A 27,077-nucleotide genomic window follows, 5' to 3' on the forward strand; every position below is an offset into this window, starting at 1 on the left:
GACACAAAAAGGTGAATAACTCACCCCATGTTACACAGCTAGTAAGTTCATGCAGCTCAGGTGAGATAAAAGGTTGGGCTCTTAACCACTAGACAGTGTTGCCCCTTGAAAGCTCTATGAGAAGCTACTTGGAAAGCATGCAGTCAGTGAAAACATTCTTCATCCACCAGAAAACAAATGGGAAGCAGCTCGTTCCTTACTTCCCAGTGTTTCTTAGTCTGTTTTCTGTTTAGTGGCAAGGGATTTAGGATGCTATTAAAAATTCCTTAAACTGAAATTGGTCATTCTCCATGTGATCATGATGGAAAATATTTTTTGACGTGTGTTCCAACTGTCTATTTCAGACTAGTTCTTCTGTCAATTTCTTGGACGTGACAAGTTATATAAACGGGGAGCAAAGCAACCACATCTCTGGAAATGCTAATCGGTGCTACTTCAAGTACATTCTCATTACTAAGCAAAGTTGCTGCTCACTGCACCCATCAATCTTCCATCCTCTATGCAGACTTCTGCACCATCTCCCACAGAAGAGAAAATGGGAATTGCTTCAGCCACATTATTAAATCTAAATTGGACAATAACTTGGAACTCTATTGGTGCTACATGGACGACAAAACAATACAGGTTCATAATAATGCTGCCCAAACATTGACTTAAAGAAATAAACTGATCAGGCAAGCCGACTATTTTGTCCTTGGAGTTATGTCATCCAGGTCATGGATGGTGGTTCAGACCATGGTTAGATAAACTGGATTTAGATTCTAGAAAGTTGACCTTGGAAGTAGGTCCCACATCTTTCACCCCCCGTGCCCTGCACAGCACTGAGCAAATAGAAGGCATTTTAGATACATATTTGTTTATCTAAAAATAAGTTATTAGCAAATTTTGACATTACTACTTAACATAAATATTTCATGTTCTATATACTAGTTTTCAGAAAATGGGGAATTAAAAATAATTTAGTGTCTTGAAGGAAGAGGAGCTGAGGGCTTCCCTGGTGGCACAGTGGTTGAGAGGCCGCCTGCCAATGCAGGGGACGTGGGTTCGTGCCTCGGTCCGGGAGGATTCCACATGCCGCAGAGCGGCTGGGCCCGTGGGCCATGGCCGCTAAGCCTGTGCATCCAGAGCCTGTGCTCCGCAACGGAAGAGGCCACAGCAGTGAGAGGCCCGCGTAGCACACACACACAAAAAAAGAGGAACTGAATGTGAATCAGCAAAAGCTAGCATGATACTAGGATGTATGTCCTATGAATATTAAACAGGTAAGTGCTTATAGGTGAGGTATGATTATTAGCTTTTGGAAGGTGAGGCTGTTGACCTCACATATTGGTAAGAGGTAGAAATAACTTTCGGGGTTGGGTGTGGACTTGGTCTTGTAATTACATTGTCACCCTTCCTGGGACGCTGCCTTGCCCTTGGCAAGATGACATTGTTTGACAGACTATCTAGGGGCACAACTTGGGCAGAAAAAGATGTGGGTTTTCTACACAGGAATACACTGGGTAAAATTCACACAATATCCTTCTTGCAGACCAGAGTTGGCCAGGTATTTATGATTATATTCAGCTCTAATACCATATTTTAGGAAGAAAGAAGACTTACTGGAATATAAAGGGAAGTCAGTAGGGTTCTCAATAAAGGGATGGAAAAGAGAACGCTGGATAACAGAAATGTCTGGGGCACTTCTAAACTTTACTCTTTTTTTTTTTTTTTTTAAATTTTTTATTTTATTTATTTTTGGCTGTGTTGGGTCTTCGTTTCTGTGCGAGGGCTTTCTCTAGTTGTGGCGAGCGGGGGCCACTCTTCATCACGGTGCGCGGGCCTCTCACTATCGCGGCCTCTCTTGTTGCGGAGCACAGGCTCCAGACGCGCAGGCTCAGTAGTTGTGGCTCACGGGCCCAGTTGCTCCGTGGCATGTGGGATCCTCCCAGACCAGGGCTCGAACTCGTGTCCCCTGCATCGGCAGGTGGACTCTCAACCACTGCGCCACCAGGGAAGCCCTACTCTTTTTTTTTGAAAGGAAAAAGATGACCTATTTTCCCTCCGTCCCTGCTGAGGAAAATAAAAAGAGGTAGTAAGCAGAAACGCTGGCAGATGACATGTAGTTTGACACTGGAAAATAACCTCGTGACAATTGGGAGTGAGGTGTGTTAGTGAAGAACACACCTGTGGCCAGGAAAGAGACCCGTGGACGCAGGTGGCCAATGAACTGTGTGAAATCCACCAGGACAGGCTGCAGCACCTCCTCAAAAGTCAGAGAGAATTTCCGGCTCTGCAACCCTAAGAACAGAACCCTGGGCTCCAGCATTCCCGAGAAAGTGATAAGGCAAACAGAACATCACATGACTCTATTTCCAAGTCACTTCAATTAGGGGCCCAGCAAGTTCCTGGTGTGGTCAATGTCCATTAAGCCAGATTCTAGGCTCTTCCATGTGCACTGCCTCACCTAATCTCTCAAGAACTCATTACCTCCATTTAACAGAGGAGGAAATGGAGGCTGAGAGGGGTTGAGTAAATTGTCCGAGTTACACAGGAAGTACGCGGTTGGGAGGAAATAAACACGGGCAGGCTGAACCCCCGTTCCACCCTCCTTCACCACGCTCCACCATCCGTGAGCACCCCCTGCTCCGAGGATGAAAGCACTATATTCTTTACTCATTAAGAAGGTTACTAGAACACTTGGAATTGTAACAGTGAGTATCTGCTTTCCATCGGGGCAAGAACTCTGGTGACACCTAATCATCTATTTCCATCCTGGTGCACTGCAGCGCTTCATCGACCCTCGGAAAACAGAGCATTTTGGAGGCTCTGCCAGAGTTAGCACAGCCCCAAAGTCCCAATTAGCGATACGGCTGTCTAGTTCAAACTTGACTGGACCCAAAAGGCAGCTGCTTCGAGGAAGCACTGGCGGGTCACAGAGGCAGGCGCCGGGGTTAACGGGGTCACTGCAACATCACCTCTGACTGCCTTGAGTGGGCATGAGGCTCAGAATCCAAGGTGCTGATGCGGAAATGCAGCCAGTGAAACTGACTTTGCTACACCACTGAGCCAGCCTCAGGGCAACTCATCCGTAATGAAGCACGGAAAGGCAGCGACACCCAAGGAGGGCCTGACAAGCTACCTGACACTGCAGAGAGACACGCAGAAAGCCGCTGACTTGAGCAAACTGGGGTGGTAACTGCCAACATTCATGGGGTGCTTACGGCCCTGGGCACTGTGGCAGAGAATCCACATGTATTAATGCTCTACATACAGCCTGTGACATGGGCATTATAATCAGGCCCATTTGACAGATGAGCGAATGGAAGCAAGCCAAGGTTCAGTAACTTGCCCCAGGTTACACTGTCAGGGAGTGGAGAGGCCAGATTACAAACTCCAGAGACCACATGTTAACCTCTGTGCGGTAGGTATTCCTTCCTTCCCTGACTTTTTGGGCAGCTGTAATTTTGCAGTGTTTAAGAGGTTAGACACAAGTCAACCAGGCCTGCTGTGAAGCCCAGCTCTGCCCTTTGCAGCTGTGTGATTTGAAGCAAATGAATAACCTCTCTGTACCCCTCAGTGTCTTCACCTTAAAATAGACAACCACATTGATAAGACATCTAGGCCTCAGAGGGTGGAAGTGAAGCAGCGACCAATTTGCAGCTCAGATTATCTGCGGGCTCATCTGGTGTGAGAAGCCACCGGGACTGAGCTTGCTTCTCCTTCCTCTGGATCCTCCATCAGCCACTCTGACCCCTGCGCCCAGTGTGTGTTTGGCCCCATGACCAAAGTTTGACATCCATGCCACACCCCCAAGGGCAGAGGCAACAAAAGCAGGCACTGGTGTCACCCCGTCCTCCCTGTGGGGCCCAGCTTGCGCTTGTGGTTCCACCTTGTCTCTGCACTTCCCACTTGACCTCCATCTTCCCCTCCCGATGGCCTAACCGCTGGACTTCAAGCTCCAGCATCAGATGCAAAGACAGCAGCCTCACAGACACTGATCAACCAGCTCCTACAGTTGTGAAAGGTCAAATCATATATACATACATGTATGTGTATATCTATATATATATACATGTGCACATATATCTACACACACAGACACGTGTATATATGCATGGGTGCATGTGTGTATACATCTGTATCTGTATCTATATCTGTATCTCCAGGTGGTTCCACTTCTCTGTTTGAACCCTGACTGATATATCCTGGATGGGTTGCTTCTGGGATTGTTTCTTGCAGGCATCTCTCTCTCTCTCCTTGTCTCTTGCTTTGACATTTTCACTTGCTTTTCTTACATTTGCTAATAGCACCTCAGTGGCTAAGAGCCATGGCCAAGCCATCTATGATGAACATGGCAATAATAAATAATAATATTCAGTTGCAGCCTCTATTTCCTGCTTGCTTATTTGCCAAACCCTATGCTAACATCTTTTCACACATTATTTTATTTAATCCTTACAATCCAATGGAAGCAGGGTTTTTTAAATACCTATTTTATAAATGAAGAAATTGAGGCTCAGGGAAGCTGAGTAACTCACCTAAGGTCATAAATAAGAGTCTATGTGCCTCAAAAACAAAGCACTTAACCACCATGTATTGCCTTCCACTGTAAGTGATCCATCCAGAACACAAGTCTGGAGCAAAATGCACATTTATATGAAATTTTACCCCATCTTCTTCCAGAAACACTAAAGCACCTTAAAAGGAAAACATAATGTGAGGTAGGATAATTAGGGATAAAAACAGAGCAGAGAAACTCTAGAAAAGAAGTTGGTACCAGGAACCTGTGGGTATTTGAATTTAAGTCTATACAGGAGATTAAACTCATTAGCATAAATCTGTATGCAAAACCTTTCCCGCAAAATAGGCAACCAAAGAATGAATCAATTTTAAGGCATACTGTCATGTTTTCTTTTAGACCTTGTGTACAATTTATTCTCATAATTGCCAGAAACCACAAGTGAGGCATGGAAAGACTAGGAGGCTTGTCATATCTTTAGGAATTAGAAAAGCTCTTATATAAAAATAGAACAACTTGGGTCTTCTATCACACTGCTGAAAGCCACGCTGGGGTCACTAAACTCTCCTTGTCTCTGGTTTATCACTTAAATAAATGAGGTAGAATTACTAATTAGGCTTACAATGTTACCATAAAGAAAGTTAGGTTCAAAGAAATGAGTTTCCTAAGTGCAGAATTATAAGAACACTATTTCAGGGGCTTTCCTGGTGGCGCAGTGGTTGAGAGTCCACCTGCCGATGAAGGGGACACGGGTTCATGCCCCGGTCCGGGAGGATCCCACATGCCACGGAGCGGCTAGGCCCGTGAGCCATGGCCACTGAGCCTGCGTGTCCGGAGCCTGTGCTCTGCAACGGGAGAGGCCGCAGCAGTGAGAGGCCTGCGTACCGCAAAAAAAAAAAAAAAAAAAAAAAAAAAGAACACTATTTCATAGCTCTGACCTACCAGCCATACACAACTCTATTTGCTTCCAGCTTGAGGCAAAAAAGAAAATGAAATGAAGTCAACTTGGTGGAACATTGTAGAAAATCTCTATCCATCTATGTGTTGATCTCATATTCCATTCATTTAACATGTATTTATTGATCACTACTCCATGCCACACACTGTTCTAGGCACTGGGGATGCAGCAGTGAATAAAACAGACAAAAATCCCGATGGGGAATGGAGCTCACACTCTAGTCAAGCCTATTTCTGAATTTGCAAGGATCTCTTTGTTATAAATATGACTCTAACATACGAACAAGGTCAATTTTTCAATAATAATAACATGCATATAGGTCCTTACAGTTTATGCAAAACACTTTCATGTAACTATAGCATTTATTTCTCAAAAGAACCTGGGGAGTTTGCAAGAAATAAGACAGACCCCTTTAAATGAAGAGACAAATAATAACACGTTACCAAATGAAAATGAACAAAGGGCATGAACAGATATTTCTTCATAAGGAAGAAAACCCAATGACTAATAAACATGGAAAAATATTCAACTTCCTTAGTGCTCAAATATATGCAATTTGTAGCTGAAAGGTAAAAATTTTTACCTGCAAAAGTAACAAAAATCAAAGGAAAAAAAAAAAGATTGTACCCAGAGTTGGTGAGGAACCATGAGGATGTAACCACATATGCAGAGAACCCCTAAATGCATATACCCTTTGATACAGTAATTCTGCTCTTAGTAACTCATCCAATAGAAATAATCAAAAATTTGGATTTAAAATAGCAAAAGAAAAAAATTTTTTTTAAACTGTAAAAAGTAATCCAAGTTATAACTAAAATAAAGAAATTATATAGAGACCCTTCTCTGGAGACCACTGCCCCACAGGGTCAGACATCCAACACTGATGAATGGCCCTTTGCAATGTGACATCTAAGGGGCACTTTACCTAAACTGCAGGTACAACTGCACCCCACTGACACGCCAATCACAAACTAAATGTGAGGAAGTGGATATGCATAAACAGGAGTGAAACTAGGATTGACAAAACAAACTGGAATTCTGGAACTATTGTTGGTTCATGTAAACTTTTTTTTTTTTTCCTATAGGTCCTCACTTTATAAAAGTCGTTTACTTTGACACCTCCCTGCTAGGTAGTAAATCTCTCGTGTCTTACCACTTTGTATGTGATAATGATAATATTAATGTTGCTTAAAGTTTTACCATATGCCACGCACCATGCTGAAGGTATTATCTCCTTCCAACAAGGCCCAGAGCTTGGCACTATGACTAGCATATCTACATTATTGTGCATCTGAGAGGAAGCTGAGAATTGAAAAGGTAACTTGTCCAAGGTCATGCAGCTAGTATTTGAGATTTGAATCTGGTGACCCACTTCTGCTCTGAATCCCATGCTCCTTTACTGTGCCACACACCCTGACCTTTTACCTTATATTATAGTTATTTGAAGAGTTTTTTTTTTAATTTAATCCGTCCAATATGGTCCTAAGTTATATAAGGGGAACACATTTCTCACTCAACTTTGAGTATGATATTTTGCACCCAGTTGGCACTCAATAAATGCTTGGGTCATAAATGAACAAAGCTGCAGTTGTTTTGAAGTCATTTCTGACTCCTTTACCTCATTCAATTTCCAATCTTTCTCCTGGTTGTCAGGAGAATTTTTCCTCCCGGGGGGAAAAATGTCTTAAATCCAATTTTTCCCCCCATTTTCCTTGCCATCATCTTGTTTGAGGCCTTATCCCCTCAAGCCAGACTCTACCAATAGCCTCCTGACCATTCTTCCAGACTCCAACCCATCCTGCCCACTCATAACCCTAAAATACTATTTAATCAAGGTTTCCCAACTGATGAGCCCAGATGCAAGATTGAAACTCTGAGATCCCAGGGTGACCAGGTGTGGGCAGAGCTCATAGGCTAGTCACCTTTGACCAAAAGTATTCTCCCAGGTGACAAGCAGTCCTGGTGTAGGCTGAGGTTGATGATTTGTCTGGACATGAGACTTTCAGTGCTATGGGAAAACTGGGAAGGTTCCAGGCAAACCAGGACAAGTTGGTTTTGCTATATTCTCCTCCCAGTCTCCAAATCCCTTTCTCTTTAGTGCCGTGTGCTCTACAAATAACTATTTTCTACTTATGCCATGTAAAAATAGGGAGGTACAGATTTAGATCAATTCAAATCCTCACACAAAGACATTCAATAGCTCGTGCTGCCTAAGAGAAAATCTTGTGTACTCAAACTACCATTCAAAGCCCTTGGCAGTTTGGCCAGGACTAATCTTGTCTCCAGCTGCCTGCCACCTTGACCCCTCTGCCCAGCCTCCTGGGTCTCTTGATTGCCCACTGAATTATCTTTTCCATTTTCCCTCATTTATCCCTGACTTCTCCATCTGGAGGGCTTTACTGCCCCCTGTCTACTTATCCAGAACCGTCCCCAAGGATTCAGCTAGGTCAAAGCCCTTTCCCAAGCCCAACCCGGTCTTCTGTGAAGGCTTGATGACCTAAAACTCAGGACAATTATTTGGACCCCTCATTGGTAGGAGTCAAGCACATGAGACCCTCCCCACTTCTTGAACTGATGTGTTGAGCGTTTCTAATTTTCCTCTTCCAAGAGTTATCTTATCCTTTCCCATGTTTATATCTTGTCTGTCCAACCAGAATGCAGCCTCTTTGACAGCAGGTGTTACATCTTACATTTATGTCCCTCACAGCACTTAGCAACGCTATTTCTTATACAGAGTGAGCACGCAATAAATACGTGTTTGTAGGTAACCGGTTAATACTTTCTCCTCCCATCCCCACCATGCGAGGAACTCATCAACCCTTCCGCACAGATAAATGCTCCTATTTTCTGTGTGTGGCTAAATTGCCTTTTCTTTTTTCTGCCTCCAGACTCTTAGCTTTCCTTAAATGCCTGGGTAGGAGAATAGAACCAAGGGCAAAGTATAAACATGTCCCTCCTTGGTGATTAAAAAAAAAGGGGAGGGCAGAATCACATTGGAGTGGGGTGGGAGGAGGGGAGACAGGAAGGACATATTATATCAGAAATGTAAAGGAACCACCTTCAAGAAGTTTTGGAGAGACAGAGAGCATTCCAAATATAGGAAAAGAGATAGAGAAAAGGGCTTCACGGAAAAGAAAAAAATAAATAAAATGAAGCTGTCTATGTTAGAGTATGGCCAGAGAAACCTGCAGAAAGGCCTGGCACAAACGCCAAGCTCTGTGTGGAGGGGCAGCCTGTGTGACCCCCTCCAGAAGGCCTCCGGGGAGGTCGCTGTCCAGTCCCAATTACAGGACTGAAGGCAGGCACAGGGAACTGATGGAAAATTTCCTTCAGGCAACATAATCTCGGCATAAAAAGCAAGCCTGATCCATTTCCCTTCCAGCCAAAAATAAATCAAGTTAGACAAAGGAAATTAGGCAATAGGTTTAACGCGACTCCAGCTGCAGCTGCAAAATCAACTTAATGTACCTTCACTCTCCTTCCCCAGCTCTCTGCTGTGCACAGCCCGCTCTTCTGGGAGGGCACCGAGTAGGTGTTCTGCAGGCACAGGAAATCTTTTAAGTGGAAAATGTCCACTGTCCTCTGGTGTCCAAAGAATCCCCCAGCCAGCAGGATGTGCTGGGAAGTGAGATCCAGGAGCACTGGCAGATTTGCAGGGACCTATATGCCGAGTGCGCACTTGTCACCAAGGACAGAGCACACAGTCTGTTGCCCTGCAGCCCAGCGAGGAAGCTCTGACCTTGGATTCAGGGGTGCCCTGCTCAGCACCCCGAGCTCACCACTCTGCATGAACCTATATATATATACACATATGTAGATGTGTATATATGTACATATAAACTTAATCTTAGTTTATACATGCTGAAGTGGGAAAATCAGGGCCAACATGTATGTTTATGCAAAATATGTGAGGCTGTAACCAGAAGCCCTGATGAATAGGAAACCATTATATGTCTGTGTTCATGTGTCTTTGTTTGATGCTAATACTCTGTATTTCGGGGTTAGGGATGCAGTTAGAATAACAAAATAGGTACAAAGCCAGGTCTACAGGTGGATATTTGCTGTGTCACCTCAGGGGACAGGAAGGGATCATAAGCCCAAGTTGTCTAACCCCATTTCCTACCACCCACACCTCATCTCCACATTCCATCCTACTCTGTTAGTGACAGCTAATCCCTGGAATGTCAGACTCGCAGCTCACAAAATAATGACTGCAGCCAAAAAGCAAAAGCCACCACCTCTCCACTAACCCTGCCCCTGCCACCCAAGTAAGGAGTGAGATTATGCCTCACTTTTGTCTTCAGCTGCCTACTGTGGTCTTTGACACATGGCAGGGGTCCAATATATGCTTCTTAATAACTGAATAAATGAACGTGGGACAAGATAAGAGGTAATTAGGCAATAGGTTTAACGCGACTCCAGAACAGAAAGTTCTGCATTTACTTACAAAGAATTGAGAAATTTTATATCTTTCTACTGGCAAAAATTTGACAGCATTTGATGTAAAACAAATCAGGGACTAGATAGATGTCCTATAGAAACTCTCACACATGTATACAAGGATGTACACACTGTCTGAAACAGTGAAAGACTGGAAACAACCTAAATGTCCACCAGCATAGGAAGATATATAATCAATCATCCTATATTCATAAAATAGAATACGATACAGCAGTAGAAAGGAATGAAACACCTACACACATTTCGACATGGTTAGGTACCAATAAACATAATATTGAGAAAGTTGCACAAAAATATATATGGTACAATACAATCCATATAAAGCCAAAAATACACAAAATATATTTATTGTGTATATATTGTGCTTGGGAATGCACCTACATATATATATCATACAAATAGGAAGAAATGCATGGGAGTAATAAACATCAAATCCAGGATCCAAGGTATTTACTGGGGGGAGGGGAGGAGATGGGCTTGGGAAGGTTAATACACAAATGTTAACTGCATTATTCTTTGTGACTTTTGTTTATATTAAATATTGCATCTTTGAATAATTATGGACACTGTAAATTACTATCTGCTCAAATGGACTTAAAAGTGTGAAACAAACAAACAGACAAAAACCATTTAGCATAATCCTGTTATCTTAACATAAACACCAGAGAAGGCCCGATATAAGTTTTTATATTATTGACTGAATAAATGTGGTAAGATATTAGAACTCCATGCAATTGCTCACATTTCACATTTTTAACCTACAAATGGCAATTTCATAAGGTACATCGCAGAAAAAAATGTCATAAAGGAAATGCAAAGTTCTGCATTTAGTGATAAAACCAATCAGCCTCACATGTTCCTGCTCTCGTGGTATTACAAGCAGAATCGGATCCAGTTCTGGGACTTGCATCTTTGTAGGATGTGGACAAGTGTGTGTCAAGAGAAGGGTGAAAAAAAAAAAAAAAAAAAAAAGAGAAGGGTGAGCAGAAGTGTGGTCAGGACATTGGGATTCTACTAATCATGGACCTAAGGATCCACTGAGGGACCCAAGGATGCTTATCTGGTGATGGGATAACTTACTGGAGCCAGTGTCTTTCTTTAAATGTTTGATTGAATGAATGAATGAACTATTATCTGAGAATGTAGATACATTCCTCATAGTTTCAGAGGCCAAACACATTAGCAGCTGGAAGGAGGGAATTTTTAATGCAACCAAAGTAAGAACATCCTAACAATTATAATCATCCCAGGAAGGACTGAACAGTTTGGTTAGGTAGTAAGTTTCCTAAAACTAGTACTAATCAAGCAGGGCTACAGAGAACTCTGTTTGGGGAGTTAATCGGACTTTGAGTTCCAAAGTCTTCTCTCACACTATGAGAACCAGTGCTTCTTAAACCTGAGTGAGGAACAGAATCCCGTGGGGGGCTTGTGAAAATGCAGGTTGCTGGGCTCTACCCTCAGAGTTTCTGAGACAGCAGGCTCTGGGATGTGCCTGAGAATTAGCATTTCTAATAAATTCCCAGCTGATGCTGATGCTGATGCTACTGGTCCTGGGACCACACTTTGAGTACCACCCCCCTTTTCCTTTTTTTTTTTTTTTGGCCGCACCGTGCAGCATGCAGGACCTTAGTTCCCCGATGAAGGATTGAACCCGTGCCCCCTGCATTGGGAATGAGGACGCTTAACCACCGGACTGCCAGGGAAGTCCCAAGAAGCCCTGTTCTTTAAAAAAAAAAAAAAAAAAAAAAGGTAAATTAGCTTACATTAAGGTTTTTTGTTTTTGTTTTGTTTTTTGAGCTTTGTTCGGCTATTAGAAAAGACTGTGCTTCCCTAAATTACTCACTGCCTCCAACAGACTTCCAATTGTGATCGTCTTCTAAAGAGGACAATGCCTAGTAACTGATGCTTCTTCCAAAGGCCTTTGTAGGAAGTCATGCTCTTTGCTGTGCTTTAAGAATATAAGGACACTGGGATTCTTTTCAGGTACTGATACTAAATTTCCCTCCATCCATTTTCATTCCATCTTCTGACCCCTCCATAACCAAGGGCCCATGTTTTTAAGATAACTGGCCAGAATTAGAAATGAGTCTGGGACCAAAACACAGAGTCGTTTAACCCACAAAAGGATCCAATCTGGCTTAAGCCACATTCATGGCCAGGCCAGGTCTGGCAATGTTACTGGCCACTGACTCTAGAACGTATCCTGGTCAAGTACTGCTTTGGGGAAGGAGAAGGAAGAAGTGCCAAGAATTCTTTTTTTTTTCAACTCAGGGGGAAAAATGTAAAACCTGGATCTTGAATGTGTTTCTGAAGCAGATAAACAAAGCCCAACCAAAATTTTAAAATCACATTTGTTCACTGGCCCGAGACAATTACTATCTGGTTTAGTCATTCAATAAATAATTATTGAGCTGCTATATATTCCTGGCACTGTTTTGGTACCTAGGGATACAGCTGTAAATAAGACAGGCAAATGCCAAAGACAGAAAAATGTACAACATATGTCAGGTAGGAAGAAAAATATAGCAGGTTAGAAAAGCCTATGCCTTTCATACAACCACCTCCCCTTGGTGCTTATTTGTTACCCAAATCCTAATGCTTAAAATAAACTATGCTTACTCTGGCAAAGGCAAATCGTCAGTGATAGAATATGGGTTACTGTGGTCTGTCCCTAAGCCACTTTTCCTGTATCATTTGAAGAAAATTGCAGCTATTAGTAGTGAAGTCCTTGGAAACCATTTCTAGTTCACTTGAAAGGTTCAGCTGCATAAGAACATGTTTAAATAAACAACCTGGAATAAATAGTGGTTAAAATTTCACCCGTATGTAATCAGCAAGCCAGCTTTTTTCATGCATAGTCCAAAACTTTTTTTTAAAGCAAATGACTTCTGAAGGTCACAAAATGGACCTTAGGTGGTTTGTTGAAACTGTTTCACTGCAAATAATTTTTCAAAGGGGTCAGCTCTGGGGGCACATGAGTTCTGATTTAATCAGGTTATCTTAGCCTAAAGAATCCACTAAGCTCCTTAATTTTAGTCATTCTTGCTGCAAGTTGCAGGTGTGTAAGAAACACAAGAGATGGAGCTTTTACATGGAATATAATTTTAGTCCTGTTTGGTCTGAAGTAAGTCATTACTGCTTTTGAATCACAATTATAGTTAATAATAGCTCCCACTTATTTGATCAATTGATCATCTGCTGCCACTGACCACCTACTGCCACTGACCACCTACTGACCACCTACTGAGCACCTACTGCACGCCAGGCACTACTAAACATTAATTATGTACTACGCATTGTGGGTATTTTGTTTTTTATTTCATTTATTATATCAAGTATTTTACGTACACTATCTTAAACACAACAATGTTATCAGATAAACGTCAATTATCATCATCATCCCTATTTTACAAATAAACAGACTGAAATTCAGAAAAATTAAATAACATTCCCAAGGTCACATCCAGTTAGTATGTGGCAGACAGAGTAGGAATTGAACCCCAAAGCCTTTCTCTTTACACTCTGGTTCTGCTCCTGCCCCCAGCAGCTGAGAAGGTGGGCTGGATTTTGTGTGGATTAGCAAAAGTCATTTATTCCTCAAGAAACTTTGCTATCATTTGCCAGAAAATTGTCAAAATTACTCTATAAATCTATGGTAACTACTCTGTGGCGGGTCCTCGGATAGCTGTGCAAAAGCAGAGCCTTGGTCAACCTTCACCTGACGCCAGGCTGCCCCCATGAACGTCTGCAAGACAACACGGTGAAAAAGCATGGCATAAATCGTCTTCATTTCCAGCCACGCACACGGTACAAGGCCTGGGTCTCTCTCCCCTCCTCCCACATGATGCGACGGTGTGGGTTTGGGGACTGGGAGAGGAGTGAGTTATAAACAGTCTTAGAAACAGGCATTAAAAGCAGAGTTTTCAGGCTGACCAACATTTACAAGCAGAGACACGGTAGCTGTGTTTATGTGCCTGTGTGTGTGTGTGTGCTAGCATGTGTGTGTGCAAATGCTTCTTTTGAGAAGGAAGATGATAGTGTACAAATTAGTTAAATGATACACGATGTGCAACTTCAAGGGAAAATGCTTAGTAGCTTCCGTGAAACAGTCACTGATAACATAGCTGTAATAATCAGCCCCAGTCATCACTATTCACCAAAGGGCACCTTACTCCCCATTTCTTCTTCTTCCCCACGTCCCACACTCCCCACTAGCCAAGGATGAAACAGTCATTCTTCTCCTTTTCACACACAAGACCCTCTCTAGAACTCAGAGGGGCACTTTCATTAAGCTGCAAGTCATTACTCTTCTCTGAATAGAGTAAAATTCATTTATCTCTATCTTCAATGAGAAAGGGAAGGAAATTAAGCAGGAAAGACAGCACAATGCCTTCAAGAATGGTGTATTCATGGTCGAAACCTGCCATATTGAGTTAAAAATAATAAACGAAAATAACTGTGAGCAAAATATGCCTGCTTTGCAAAATACAGTCCAGCCTAGAAGTCTTCATTAAATGTTCCAGTGCACACAGTGTGTTAGCTGTGTGTTTGTGTGCTTGAGATTCTGTGATATACCCTACTGCTCATAAATACTGAAAAGGGACAGTTGCCATGGTAACTAAGTGCTATTTAATGAACACAGAAGAACGGAAGCTCATAGGATAGTCTTAAATTGCCAGAACATGAGTTATTGCTGACGCTATAGGCTTGCAAGTAACTCACATGCCATCTTCTCTAATAAGGTTTTTAACAAGTTGGCCAATTTGACTGGTCTCTGTATTTACCACATGATACCACAAGATTCTGTCTTGACACTACATGAAAATCATAATCCTGATTTCGTCCTCCTGACTCTAAGCTCCAAGATATCCTACAGAAATGGGCCAAACATTTAGATAGGCAATGTGTCCCTAAATTTCAAGCTCTGACCCAAGTAGTGATGTGTTAAGGCACATACCTCTGTCACAAGCAATAGGCACTGGCTCAATGGGCTGTCACACTGAATACAGCAGACTCTTTTTACTTCCAAAAAAGGTGAATGCTCCACATACACCAAATGCAGTTTGTTTTGATTGTGCAATGACACAGAAGAGCTATTGCAGTTGATTTTTGCAGGAACTTTTTACAGGATAGTAACGTCTTAGGTAACCTTTCAACAGGGTGTCCAAACCTTCTCTACAGACGCCCACTCCCAGTCCTCTCTCAGCATCCAGCACCACATGTCAGATCCCTCACCCTGGAATCATCAGCTTTTTATAAATTTAAAAGAAAAAGAAACACGGCTGCACTACCTGTCTTTTCCTTGATCTCCTTCAGCAACTTTAATGCAGTCCATTTTTAAGGTTACAGATTGTGTTGCAAGCATACTTCTACATGCCATTAATAAGTAATGAGAATTAAAAAAAAAAAAAAGGAAAACATCCATGTTCCATGAAGCCAAATATCATTAGCAAACGCATCCATCCTCCAGAGGCTGGCTTTTTCTTGCATAACCAGAAGCTTGAATGGCCTGGTTGGGTCCTTTGGCTCAGTGTGGGCTGTGGGCGCCCCCTTCAGGCTCTGGGGTGAAATGCACATTGCTGTCATTTGACATCCTAACTTAGTCAGCAGGGCAATTAATTGCTTTTGCTAAAAACCTTCCAGGAAATTTCGAAGGAAAATTCTGTTCAAACTCTAATGTTGTGATCAGACAGAAAGCCTTCACATCGCCAGCCTTTAGCTAATATTAAAATTAGATAGGTAAAATCAAAAGGAGTATCTTGCAAGAAAAAAAAACCCTACAGATGTATCTATTTGTTCATTTGATTAAATGATGCTTCTTCACTAGATGAGCTCTCTTTAAAACTGCCTGTGTCTTCCCTGGCGGCGCAGTGGTTGAGAGTCCGCCTGCCGATGCAGGGGACAAGGGTTCGTGCCCCGGTCTGGGAGGATCCCACATCCTGCGGAGCGGCTAGGCCCGTGAGCCATGGCTGCTGAGCCTGCACATCTGGAGCCTGTGCTCCGCAACGGGAGAGGCCACAACAGTGAGAGGCCCACGTACCATTAAAAAAAAAAAAAAAAAAAAAATGCCTGTGTCTGTAATGAACAAGATTAAAGCTGGAGATAGGCAGCCCACGACCTCTTCATCCTCCAGTCCCTTTCCACAGCCTGAACCTGTTCTTTCTGCTTGTAATCCCCAGCCTAAACTGCCTCCACCCAGACCCTGCTACCAATGCCTCAGTCTACCTCACCTCCATGTTTAGCCTTGACTCTCAGCATCAGAAGCCTCATTTCCTCTCCTCTCTGATGTGACCCTAGGTCCTATGCCAATGACTGCACTAGCGCAAGAATGATCTTTCCTCCCTGGGCTTCCATGGCACCTTGTTTCTGCCTCCCACGTGATATCCTTAACACATTCCTCCTGAGGCTGAGACCCTTTGACTTTATCTCTTATCTCCTCTCCATAGACTGTCAGCTTCCCAAAGGCAGGGCCTGGCTCTTGTACAGCCTTGACCCTCATGCCTGGCTCTCAGTGATGCTCCTTGCTGACTGAATGAAAGAACCAGGAAGATAGCTCTCTGTTAACTTCATTTTCTTCTCTTATTTATTGTAAGAGCTGCTTAAAAAGCTAATTGTGCCCCAACCTCAAAAATGAAGGGGACACAAGGAAAAGAAGACCCGTGAAGCAGTTCTTTCTTCTTTCCTTATAGAATCCTTTCTCCTTTATTCATCTTCATTCATTTCAACAATTATTGATAACTTGCAATACGTTAAAGTGTGAGGAAGGGCTTCCCTGGTGGCGCAGTGGTTGAGAATCTGTCTGCTAATGCAGGGGACACGGGTTCAAGCCCTGGCCTGGGAAGATCCCACATGCCGCGGAGCAACTAGGCCCGTGAGCCACAACTACTGAGCCTGCGCGTCTGGAGCCTGTGCTCCACAACAAGAGAGGCCGCCATAGTGAGAGGCCCGCGCACCGCAATGAAGAGTGGCCCCCGCTTGCCACAGCTAGAGAAAGCCCTCGCATAGAAATGAAGATGCAACACAGCAAAAATAAATAAATTAATTAATAAAAAACTAAAAAAAAAAGGTGAGGAAATGCTAATTCTTCTTACTTTTCCTCTCACTGTAATTGTTGCTGAATAAAATCTTTCCAATTTTCCTTTATGTCATTTCTTTACTTTTCCTCAGCTTTATTGAACTGTAATTGACATATAGCATTGTATGAGCTTAATGTGTTGATTTTTTAAAATATTTATTTATTTATTTATTTATTTATGGCTGTGTTGGATCTTCGTTGCTGTGCGCGGGCTTTTTCTCTAGTTGCGGAGAGTGGGGGCTACTCTTGGTTGTGGTGCGCAGGCTTCTCATTGCGGTGGCTTCTCTCATTGTGGAGCATGGGCTCTAGGCGTGCGGGCTTCAGTAGTTGTAGCATGCAGGCTCAGTAGTTGTGGCTTGCGGGCTCTAGGCGTGCAGGCTTCAGTAGTTGTGGCGCACGGGCTTAGCTGCTCCGCGGCATGTGGGATCAAACCCGTGTCCCCTGCATTGGCAGGTGGACTCTTACCACTGTACCACCAGGGAAGTCCCTAACATGTTGATTTGATACACACTTACATATTGCAAAATGATTACTGCCAAAGCACCTCCATCATGTCACATAATTACCATTTCTTTTTTGTGGTTAGAACATTTAGGATCTACTCTCTTAGCAACTTTCAAGTATATAATAGAGCTTATGCCATGTCTTAATCACATCAATCTTCCATACAGTGTGGAACCCCTATCCTTCTCACTCATCCCTTCAACATTTATTGTGTTTCTAGCCTGTGTTGAACTGGGTCAGACTCTGGGGTTGTAGAATCAATTAAAACATAAAACTAGAGCATAATTCCCCACTCCTTAAGTGTGGGCTGTGCATAGTGACTTCCTTCTAAAAAGTACAATATGGAAAGGGGAAGAAATGACTAATTGTACAGTGGAGAAAACAGATGCAGCTGATCCAGGTCAACGACAGTGAGAAGTCACGTTGATAGTAGGTACCCTTGAAAGGCTGTGATGAAAATAGTACTTTGCCTCTATGGTCTTCCTCCCCAAACCCATAACCCCAGGCTAATAATGAGAGAAACGTCCAAAAAAAAGGAAATAGACATTCTGCAAAATACCTGACCAGAATTCCTCAAAACTGTCAAGGTCATCAAAAATAAAGTCAGAAACATACAGAACAGACTTATAGTTTTCAAGAGGGAGGCATGGGGTGGGAGGCTGGGATTAGCAGATGCCAAGTGTTATATACAGAACGGGTAAACAACGAGGTCCTACTGTGCAGCACAGGGAACTATATTCAGTATCCCGTGATAAACCATAATGGAAAAGAATATAAAAAAGAACATATATATATATGTGTGTGTGTGTGTGTGTATAACTGAATCACTTTGCTGTACAGTAGAAATTAACACAACATTGTACATCAACTGTACTTCAATAAAAATAAAGTCAGAAAAATTCTCAGAGACCAAAGGAGCCTAAGGAAACATGATGACTAAATGTCATGTGGTGTCCTGGATGAGATCCTGGAATGGAAAAAGACTATTAGGCAAAAACTAAGAAAGTCTCAAAGTATGAACTCTAGTTAATAATACCATATCAAAACTGGTTCATTCATTGTGGCAAATGTATCAGAGTAATGTAAGATAATCATAACGGCAACCCACTGTGGGGCATTTGGGAGTCTCTGTGCTAACTCTGCAACTTTTCTGTAAATCTAAAACTATTCTGAAACAACACGTTTATTTTAAAAAATGGAATTAGACTTCAAGAATGTTAACGAGGGAGAAAGACAGTGAATAAAGGCTGTGATGCAGCGTGGTCGGTGGGCGTGCGGCATTCCAGAGAACGCAGCCTGCGAGGCGAGGAGAGGCAGACCGTCACGGCAGTGGGGTAGTAGCTGGAGACGGGGAAGCTATGGGTGACGTGCGGACAGTTAGCGAAGGCTTAAAATATTGTCTCGCACCAGACAGGTCCTCCTTGAGGTCATCAGCATAAATTTTGGTCAGGAACAGCCAGCTCAGATGAGCAACTTTCTCCTAACAAGCAGGCCAAGAGTAGAGCAGGCTGGTGCTATGATCGACCCGGATAAGGGCTCAGCATTCAATTTCTGTCAAATTCTCTCTTTTGGTATGAACTATGATAAATGCACTTTCTCCTTGTTCAAATATTCCTTGTTCAAATATTCCTTTATTTGTGAGGGAGAAATGAAAACACTCAAGCTGTCCAGTCTAATTCCTAGCAAGGTGGAGAGCCATGGGAAGGCCATTCCCTGTGATCTTCTTTTTAACCCTACACCTGGGTATCTCCAGCGGTACCAGCCTTAGTCTCCTCCGCTGTTGTAAAGTCTGAGGACAATACCAGCTCAGGTGTAAAGCATTGTCTTCCTTAGATAACTGGACAAAGAAAAATGACCTGAACTCAAGGTTGTGAATAATTCACTCCCTTTACTTACCACATATATTGTTGCTTGGAGGATATTTATAGGCTGTGATCATGTCTCTTTGAGTCATGTTTTCAGACTATATAAATTTAGACCGCTCTCTCACCAGTGTTAGCTACTGATTTCTATAACATTCTTTGTCCTCCTTTTCCTAGTCAGTTGTTACAGAATAGCCCTTAATGATCCAGATGTTTAGTTCTTATTCTTTTTTAAGATCTATATATTACCTGCTTAATTTCCTTCATTTCTAGCCTAAGAATAACTAACTTAAGGTCAAGCTAAAAAGCCTCTGTGCTTTTAAGTTTCTATCACTTTCGCTCATCGGTTCTCTAGTATTTCTTATATATCTGTCCTTCACTTTGTAACAGTAATGATATCAGAAAATTAAATATTTACATTTTTATATGTGTCTTTTAGGAAAATGATACATATTGGCATGTGATTACTAGTGCTGAGTCTTCTCTATTGATGTCTGCTTATTGTGTATAACTAAGCGCTAAGCATAAAGAAAACCAGCACAGCCCAAGAGACTGATGTGTAGATCCTGTTCCCAGCTCATTAGTGCCAAGCTGGAGAACCCAGGCATGTCATTTAAGGTCTCTGAATGTCCGTCCACTCTCTCATCTGTAAAATGAGATATTAATAATTTTTATGCCTACTTCAGAAGGTTTTTGTTAGAATCTCATGAGAAATGCAAAAACGTTTTGTAACCTTAGAAATTACTAAGGTTATTTTATATTTATCTAGTTTGGCTGGAGGCAGATGAACCATAGGATTCTATTTCTCCGACTCTCGGAGACTTTTGAAAAACTGGAGACCTTTTTCTTTTTCTTTTCTTGTTTTAATGTCCTTTTGAAACACGGAGAAATATTATCTTTACTTGGGAGGATGTGTTGAAATGATCTAGCCCTCTTTGGATTTCTTTGTCTTATATCTTGCTTCTGCAACCCTTTAAGAATTTTCTCTAAGCCACCATCAGAATTTTTTGCACTATCCTTCTTCATCTTTTTCAGTGTGAAAACTGCAGAATGTGAGAAATGGGATAGAAGGGATGGTTAAGAGGAGCCTCCATAGAATAATGAATCTGGAAGAACACAGGCATACCTCGGAGACAGTGCAGGTTTGGTTCCAGAGCACTGTAATAAACTGAATATCACAATAGAGCCAGTCACATGAATTTTTTGTTTTCCCAGGGCATATAAAACTTATGTTTATACTATATTGTGTCTATTAAGTGTGTAGTAGCATTGTGTCTAAAGAAACAATACACATACCTTAATGAAAAATTATTTTATTGCTAAAAAATGCTAACCATCATCTGAGCCTTCGGCCAAGTCCTAATGTTTTTGCTGGTGGAGGGTCTTGCCTGAATGTTAATGGCTGCTGACTGATCAGAGTGGTGACTGCTGAAGACTGAGGTGGCAGTGGCAATTTCTTAAAATAAGACAACAATAAAGCTTGCCGCATTGATTGACTCTTCCTTTGATGAAAAAATTCTCTGTAGCATGCAGTACTGTTTGATAGCATTTTACCTACAGCAGAACTTCTTTCAAAATCGGAGGTAATCCTCTCAAACTCTGCCTCTGTTTTAGCAACTAAGTTTACAGAACATTCTAAATCCTTTGTTGTCATTTCAACACCTTCACAGCACCTTCATCAGGAGTAGATTTCATCTCAAGAAACTACTTTCTTTGCTCACACATGAGAAGCAACTTCTCATCCATGAAAGTTTTATTATGAGATTGCAACAGTTCATTCACAACCTCAGGCCCCACTTCTATTTCTAGTTCTCTCACTGTTTCCACCACAACTGCAGTTACTTCCTCCACTGAAGTCTTGAACTCCTCAAAAGTCATCCATGAGGGCTGGAATCAACTTCTTCCAAACTCCTGTGAACGTTGATATTTTGACCTCTTCCCATGAATCACGAATGTTCTTAATGGCATCTAGAATGGTGAATCCTTTCCAGAAGATTTCTAATTGGCTTTGCCCCGATCTCTCAGAAGAACCACTATCTATGGCAGCTATAGCCTTATGAAATGTATTTCTTAAAGAATAACACTTAAAAGTTGCAATTACTCCTGATTCATGAGCTGCAGAATGGGTGTTGGGTCAGCGGGCATGAAAACAACATGAATCTTGTGCATCTCCATCAGAGCTCTTGGGTTATCAAGTGCATAGCCACTGAGCAGTCATATTTCAAAAGGAATCTTTTTTTCTGAGAAGTTGCTCTCAGCAGTGGGGCTTAAAATATTCAGCCATATCCTCGGATGTGCTGTCATCCAGGCTTTGTTGTTCCATTTAGAGAGCACAGTCGAGTAGACTTAGCATAATTCTTAAGGGCCCTAGGATTTTCAGAACGGTAAATGAGTATTGACATCAACTTAAAGTCACCAGCTGCTTTAGCCTGTAACAAGAGAGTCAGCCTGTCCTTTGAAGCTTTGAAGCCAGGCATTGATTAACTTTTCCTCTTTAGCTGTGGAAGTCCTAGATGGCATCTTCTACCGATATAAGGCTATTTCATCTACATTGAAAATCTGTTGTGCAGTGTAGCCACCTTCATTAATGATCTTAGCTAGGTCTTCTGGGTCACTTGCTGCGTTACCTTGTGCTTTTATGTTACGGAGATGACTTCTTTCCTGAAACCTCATGAGCCAACCTCTGCTAACTTCAAACTCTTCTTCTGCAGTTTCCTCACCTCTCTCAGCCTTCATAGAATGGAAGAGAGTTAAAGCTCTGGATTAGGCTTTGGTTTAAGGGAGTGCTGTGGCTGGTTGGATCCTCTATCCAGACCACTACAACTTTCTCCCTATCAGCAATAAGGCTGTTCCACTTTCTCATCATTTGTGTGTTCACTGGAGTAGCACCTTTAATTTCTTTCAATAACTTTTCTTTTGCATTCACAACTTGGCTAACTGTTTGGTGCAAGAGGCCTAGCTTTCAGCCTATCTCGGCTTTCAACTTGCCTTAATCATTTCTAGCTTTTGATTTAAAGTGAGAGACATGAAACTGTTCCTTTTGCTTGAACGCTTAGAGGCCACTGTAGGGTTATTAACTGGCCGAATTTCAATATTGTTGTGTTTCAGGGAACAGGGAGGCCCAAGAAGAGGGAGAGAGACGGAGGAACAGCCGTTTGGTGGAGTATTGAGAACACACACAAGCTCACTGTCTTACAGGGGCTCAGTTCGTCCGCAAACATCAAAGATCACTGATCACCACAGCCAATGTAATAATAATGAAAAAGCTTGAAGTATTGTAAGAATTACCAAAATATGATGCAGAGACACAAACTGAGCAAATGCTATTGGAAAACTGGTGCTGACAGACTTGCTCCAAGCAGGTTTGCCACAAACGCTGAGTTAGTTAAAAACATGGTATCTGTGAAGTGCAATAAGGTATGCCTACATAGACGTCTGTTTACTACAACATAACCCTTAACAGACTTTGAATAAATGCCTATTCAGTAAAGGTAAAAGGTCTTATCGTATCCCTGTTTGCACACATACGCATGCATGCACACACACACGCAATGTTAAAGTATGTGGGATTTTCTCCATTACAGCTGCAGAGTTTATGAAAAACAGAAATCAGGATGCAGGTGTTGTCTGTGCCAACATCCTATAAGGAGAAATTAACAAAGCTTCAGCTGCTATTGAATACTTTTCTGAACTGGTGGAATCAGCCAAACCTGCGATACTCACATAGAATTATGGAAATTGGAAACAAAAAGCCGGAGTCTGCTGGGAATGACAGGCTCAAGATGAACTCAGCTGGAAAATCTGGCTAAAAGTGACATCCTTTGTGCTGGAATTTTTCTATCTGGAAGCTGTAATTATTTCGAGTTTTCAATGCAGCCCTTTTCAAACTAAGCCTTTCCTTTTCTTCATTGCTCGGCACCTTTCCTCCATATGAACTCAGGCCTTTGCCAAGCACTGAAGTGGGAAATTTATACTGGTTTTATACACACATGCATTTCCAGGGAATGGGAAGCAACACAACTTTTGCATTCTCTATGCCAAGGAAAACAAAAGGATGTCTGTACATCAAAACCTTTATCTTGTGCATAGGCTCAAAATACCTGAGCCTGGCTAAATAAATCACCTAATAAGAAATGGCTGATTAAGGCCAATGAAAATTTCTTTGCAAATTAGTGCTTTTTCTCCATGGAGAAGCCAAAACAAAACTTAGACTTACCTTGTGGCTTTTGGGTCCCAAATCACTATGTCAGCATCTGAGCCCACAGCTATTCTTCCTTTTCTTGGATACAGATTAAAGATTTTAGCTGCATTTGTGCTGGTAACTGCCACAAACCAGTTTTCATCCATTTTGCCATTGTGCTGTAAAACAATTCAAGGAAGAAAATACATTTCTTTTTCTGATAAAACACTAAAAATCTCCCGTCAATCAAAGTACAAGAATTTTATCTCTTAGAACCAAATAAAATTGCACCTAATTTCTTATATCGTGAAGCCAAACACACCTGTGAATACTGATAAATCTTAAACAATCATAATGATAATGATGGGGATGAATGGGGTTATATATGGAAGCCTGAAGATAATTTTTCAAAAGCCTATCAGCTTAACAAAACAGCCCCATTAATTTTTCCCATTCTTTCCAAAATCACACAGACAAGAGCTAAATATTGGTAACAATATTTCCAATTCTTGTTTAAAGTTTACTACCACCACCTACTACATTTATAATATGGGCCTAAGATTTATGAGATGATCATGTAGACATTATATGGAATATTATAGAGTTAAAATAAGATAGACCTATAATTCAGGTGACTACGCTTTTTTTTTTTTTTTCACGGTATGCGGGCCTCTCACTGTTGTGGCCTCTCCCGTTGCGGAGCACAGGCTCTGGACGCGCAGGCTCAGCGGCCATGGCTCACGGGCCCAGCTGCTCCGCGGCATGTGGGATCTTCCCAGACCGGGGCACGAACCCATGTCCCCTGCATCGGCAGGCGGACTCTCAACCACTGCGCCACCAGGTAAGCCCGGTGACTACGCTTTTAGAAATCAACTAAGAGGTTCAATTTTGTGCTACTGAAATTTACATGAACCAACAGTCATGGACAGTCTGCTATAAGAGATTTTAATATGGACAAACTCCAGTGGGATGTGATCCCTCTAAAATGATTTGTTTTTAAATGCTGAGAATTTATCCCTGTGTACATTTACATGGCAAGAGCTTCCTTAAGGTTTATTTAATTATCAAAGGGTCCCCATCTCATAAAAACATTAAGAACCATGTCCTGAAAGTAATTTTGCCCTAAATAAACCATCTGAATATTTCAGAAAATAACATAGGCTCCTGTATATTATGAAGAAGTATCCGATCACTTTAAAGCCATTTATATACTTTATATATTATGAAAATCTGCTGTAATGAAGATACTCATTTTAATTCATGCAAGTTCAAAGTGAAAGGTTGGACTGTTATCAAGAAAGTCTAAGCAAAGAGAAAGAGAAGAAAAGTCATCTGGGATGCTTAGAATTAGGGCAGAGGTAGCAGGGGGTGGAGAGGACAATTGGTAGAAGATAGGGCTGTATAGATGTTCTGAAGATCCTTGCATGTAAATTAACTGTTCAAATATCATCCAATAAATAATGCTGAAAATTAAAGGATTTTAGAGATGAAAGTAGCATGAACAGACCCTGGTATTTGAAAGGCAACTCTGGTCTTAGAGTATGGGATAGATTGTAGCAAGCCAGAGAGTGGAGGCAGGGGCACCAGCTGTGAGACTATTGCAATGGTCTAAACAAGACATGGGCCTCAAAGTAGAATGGTGGACATGATGGTGGAAATAAGGAGGCATTTTGGAAATAAAATTGACAAAACCTGGTAAAATATTAGAGCTAGAAGTGAGGGGTATGTGTAAGGGATTCTGAGGTGTGAGATGTGATTAATGTGCCATTGAAGGAAGGGGTTCTGAGAGACGGGTGAGAATGGCATGAAAATGGGGACCTCAGGTCTTACCAGGCAAGTCTCCACTGCTGATCTTTACAACTACACTTGTCAGCTGGCTGGATAGGCTAACATATGAACATTTAGCCATTTGATTCTTCTTCGTCCTCAGGTAGAAATTTTTAAATCATGAAATTAAAAAAAAAATCTCTTTCTATATTTTGGATTCTTATTTATGTAACCTCATACAGCAGTTTTTAAAACATAATATCCAAAAGTTCTTTAAAAGGGATATCTACATTTTTATATGAAAAGGAGGTATGAACGTAATAAAAATTCTTCACGTCCTTTCAATCATTGCAAGTATCTATATCAGTGACATATGAGGAACTAGGATTCAAAAACATGGAAATCAAGTAGAAGTGCTATTACATTTCAAAGAGTTCAAGAATAATCCTCTAGGTACCCAATCTAAATGTATCCCCTAATGTCTGCATCACGGTGCAAAGCATCCTCTAAACCATGCAGAGAAGAAAACTGTTTTTCATTATTATCTTGGGGGATGGCATGGTGGTGGTGATACGGTTGTATTCCCAGTTTCCACTCTAGTGAAAACAATCAAAAAGCTTCTCTATGAAGGCTTTTGCCACTCTGGTCCTAAAATGGGCCAGATTCTGGCTGAAAAATCAGGCAAAGCAGACTGAATCCTGTGAAACTCACCACGCCTTTTTCCCATATTACTGACATCCGGTCCTCAACGCCATTCACTCCATTGGGAATCTTAGTAAAATCATCCTTCCCAAGAGCTTTCTGGCAGGTGTTGAAAGTGCAGTGGTCAGACCCTGTTATGGTTAGATGACCACTGTAAAAGAGAAACACACAAGAGCAATAGGGGTGAGTAGACAGAATATGTTAGGAGGAAGCTACCATAACCTTCCCTGGTCTCTGGACCCCATTCTCAACTGATAGTCAGAAAACTGCAATGGAGAATGAGCAGCTTTTTCAAGTACATATTTCACCCATGCCTGTCTCTATTCCAGGAAACACTTTTGGAGAATAATACTCTTACATGAAGCATGATGAAGGATCGTGCTTGGGTCAGAAAAAGTGGGTTCTAGGCTCCATCCCCTACTGGTTATATGACTATGAGTTTGTCCAATGCTCAGTTTCTCATCTAGAAATTGGTAATTACATATACTTGATGACAATTATTCAGGGTCACTGGCAATAACATAAGTGAAAATTTCTTGTGAGTACAGAACCACACAAAGGTGAACCAGGGTGATCCACATAGACAGAGGCAGCCCCTGGCCACATGGCAATGTTGTGACGAGCAGAGGTGGGACACTGGCTGAGGATGTTGAGGTCACGAGCAACAGGAATTGTGCTTTGACCTGTGAGTCACCTCGGGGATGTAGAAGGCTGAAGGAGGTAGGAGCCTGAAAGGAAACGGCAAGTGAACTCTTGGACAGTCTGTGGTGAAAAGCTCTTTGTTAACTTGGATCTGAGTATCCGTGAATGGGGAATGTCCACGAATGGTGTATTTCTCAAGAAAAAATGTTCAAAATGTCTCCCAAAACAGCATCTGAAAATAGTGTGGATGGCCTTTCATGGGGATAACCTAATCAGAGGGTAGGATTTTGCCTTTCACCTCTCCAGGGGCTCTGACCTAGATCATCATCTCTTGTATCTATACAACAAGCACATCTGGTTCCTGGGTTATATCAGCATAAAAACATATTCAAGACTATTCTGTATGATAAAAATAGGGCATATTG

At 41.8% G+C, this 27,077-nt stretch overlaps 1 protein-coding gene across 1 annotated transcript in view; it reads right to left on the minus strand.

Moving 5' to 3' along the window:
- DPYS (dihydropyrimidinase) overlaps nucleotides 1–27,077 on the minus strand; it is a gene marked incomplete at both ends in the record, with an annotated part of 80,031 nt that overhangs the window by 17,508 nt on the left and 35,446 nt on the right. The window contains 2 exons of the mRNA XM_079722199.1: nucleotides 23,578–23,720; nucleotides 26,020–26,161. Of these exons, the coding sequence (XP_079578325.1) occupies nucleotides 23,578–23,720; nucleotides 26,020–26,161 (285 nt within the window). The remainder of the gene's footprint in view (nucleotides 1–23,577; nucleotides 23,721–26,019; nucleotides 26,162–27,077) is intronic.

The sequence above is a fragment of the Hyperoodon ampullatus genome (assembly GCF_949752795.1).
Source record: "Hyperoodon ampullatus genome assembly, chromosome: 17".
Classification (NCBI taxonomy): Eukaryota; Metazoa; Chordata; class Mammalia; order Artiodactyla; family Ziphiidae; genus Hyperoodon; species Hyperoodon ampullatus.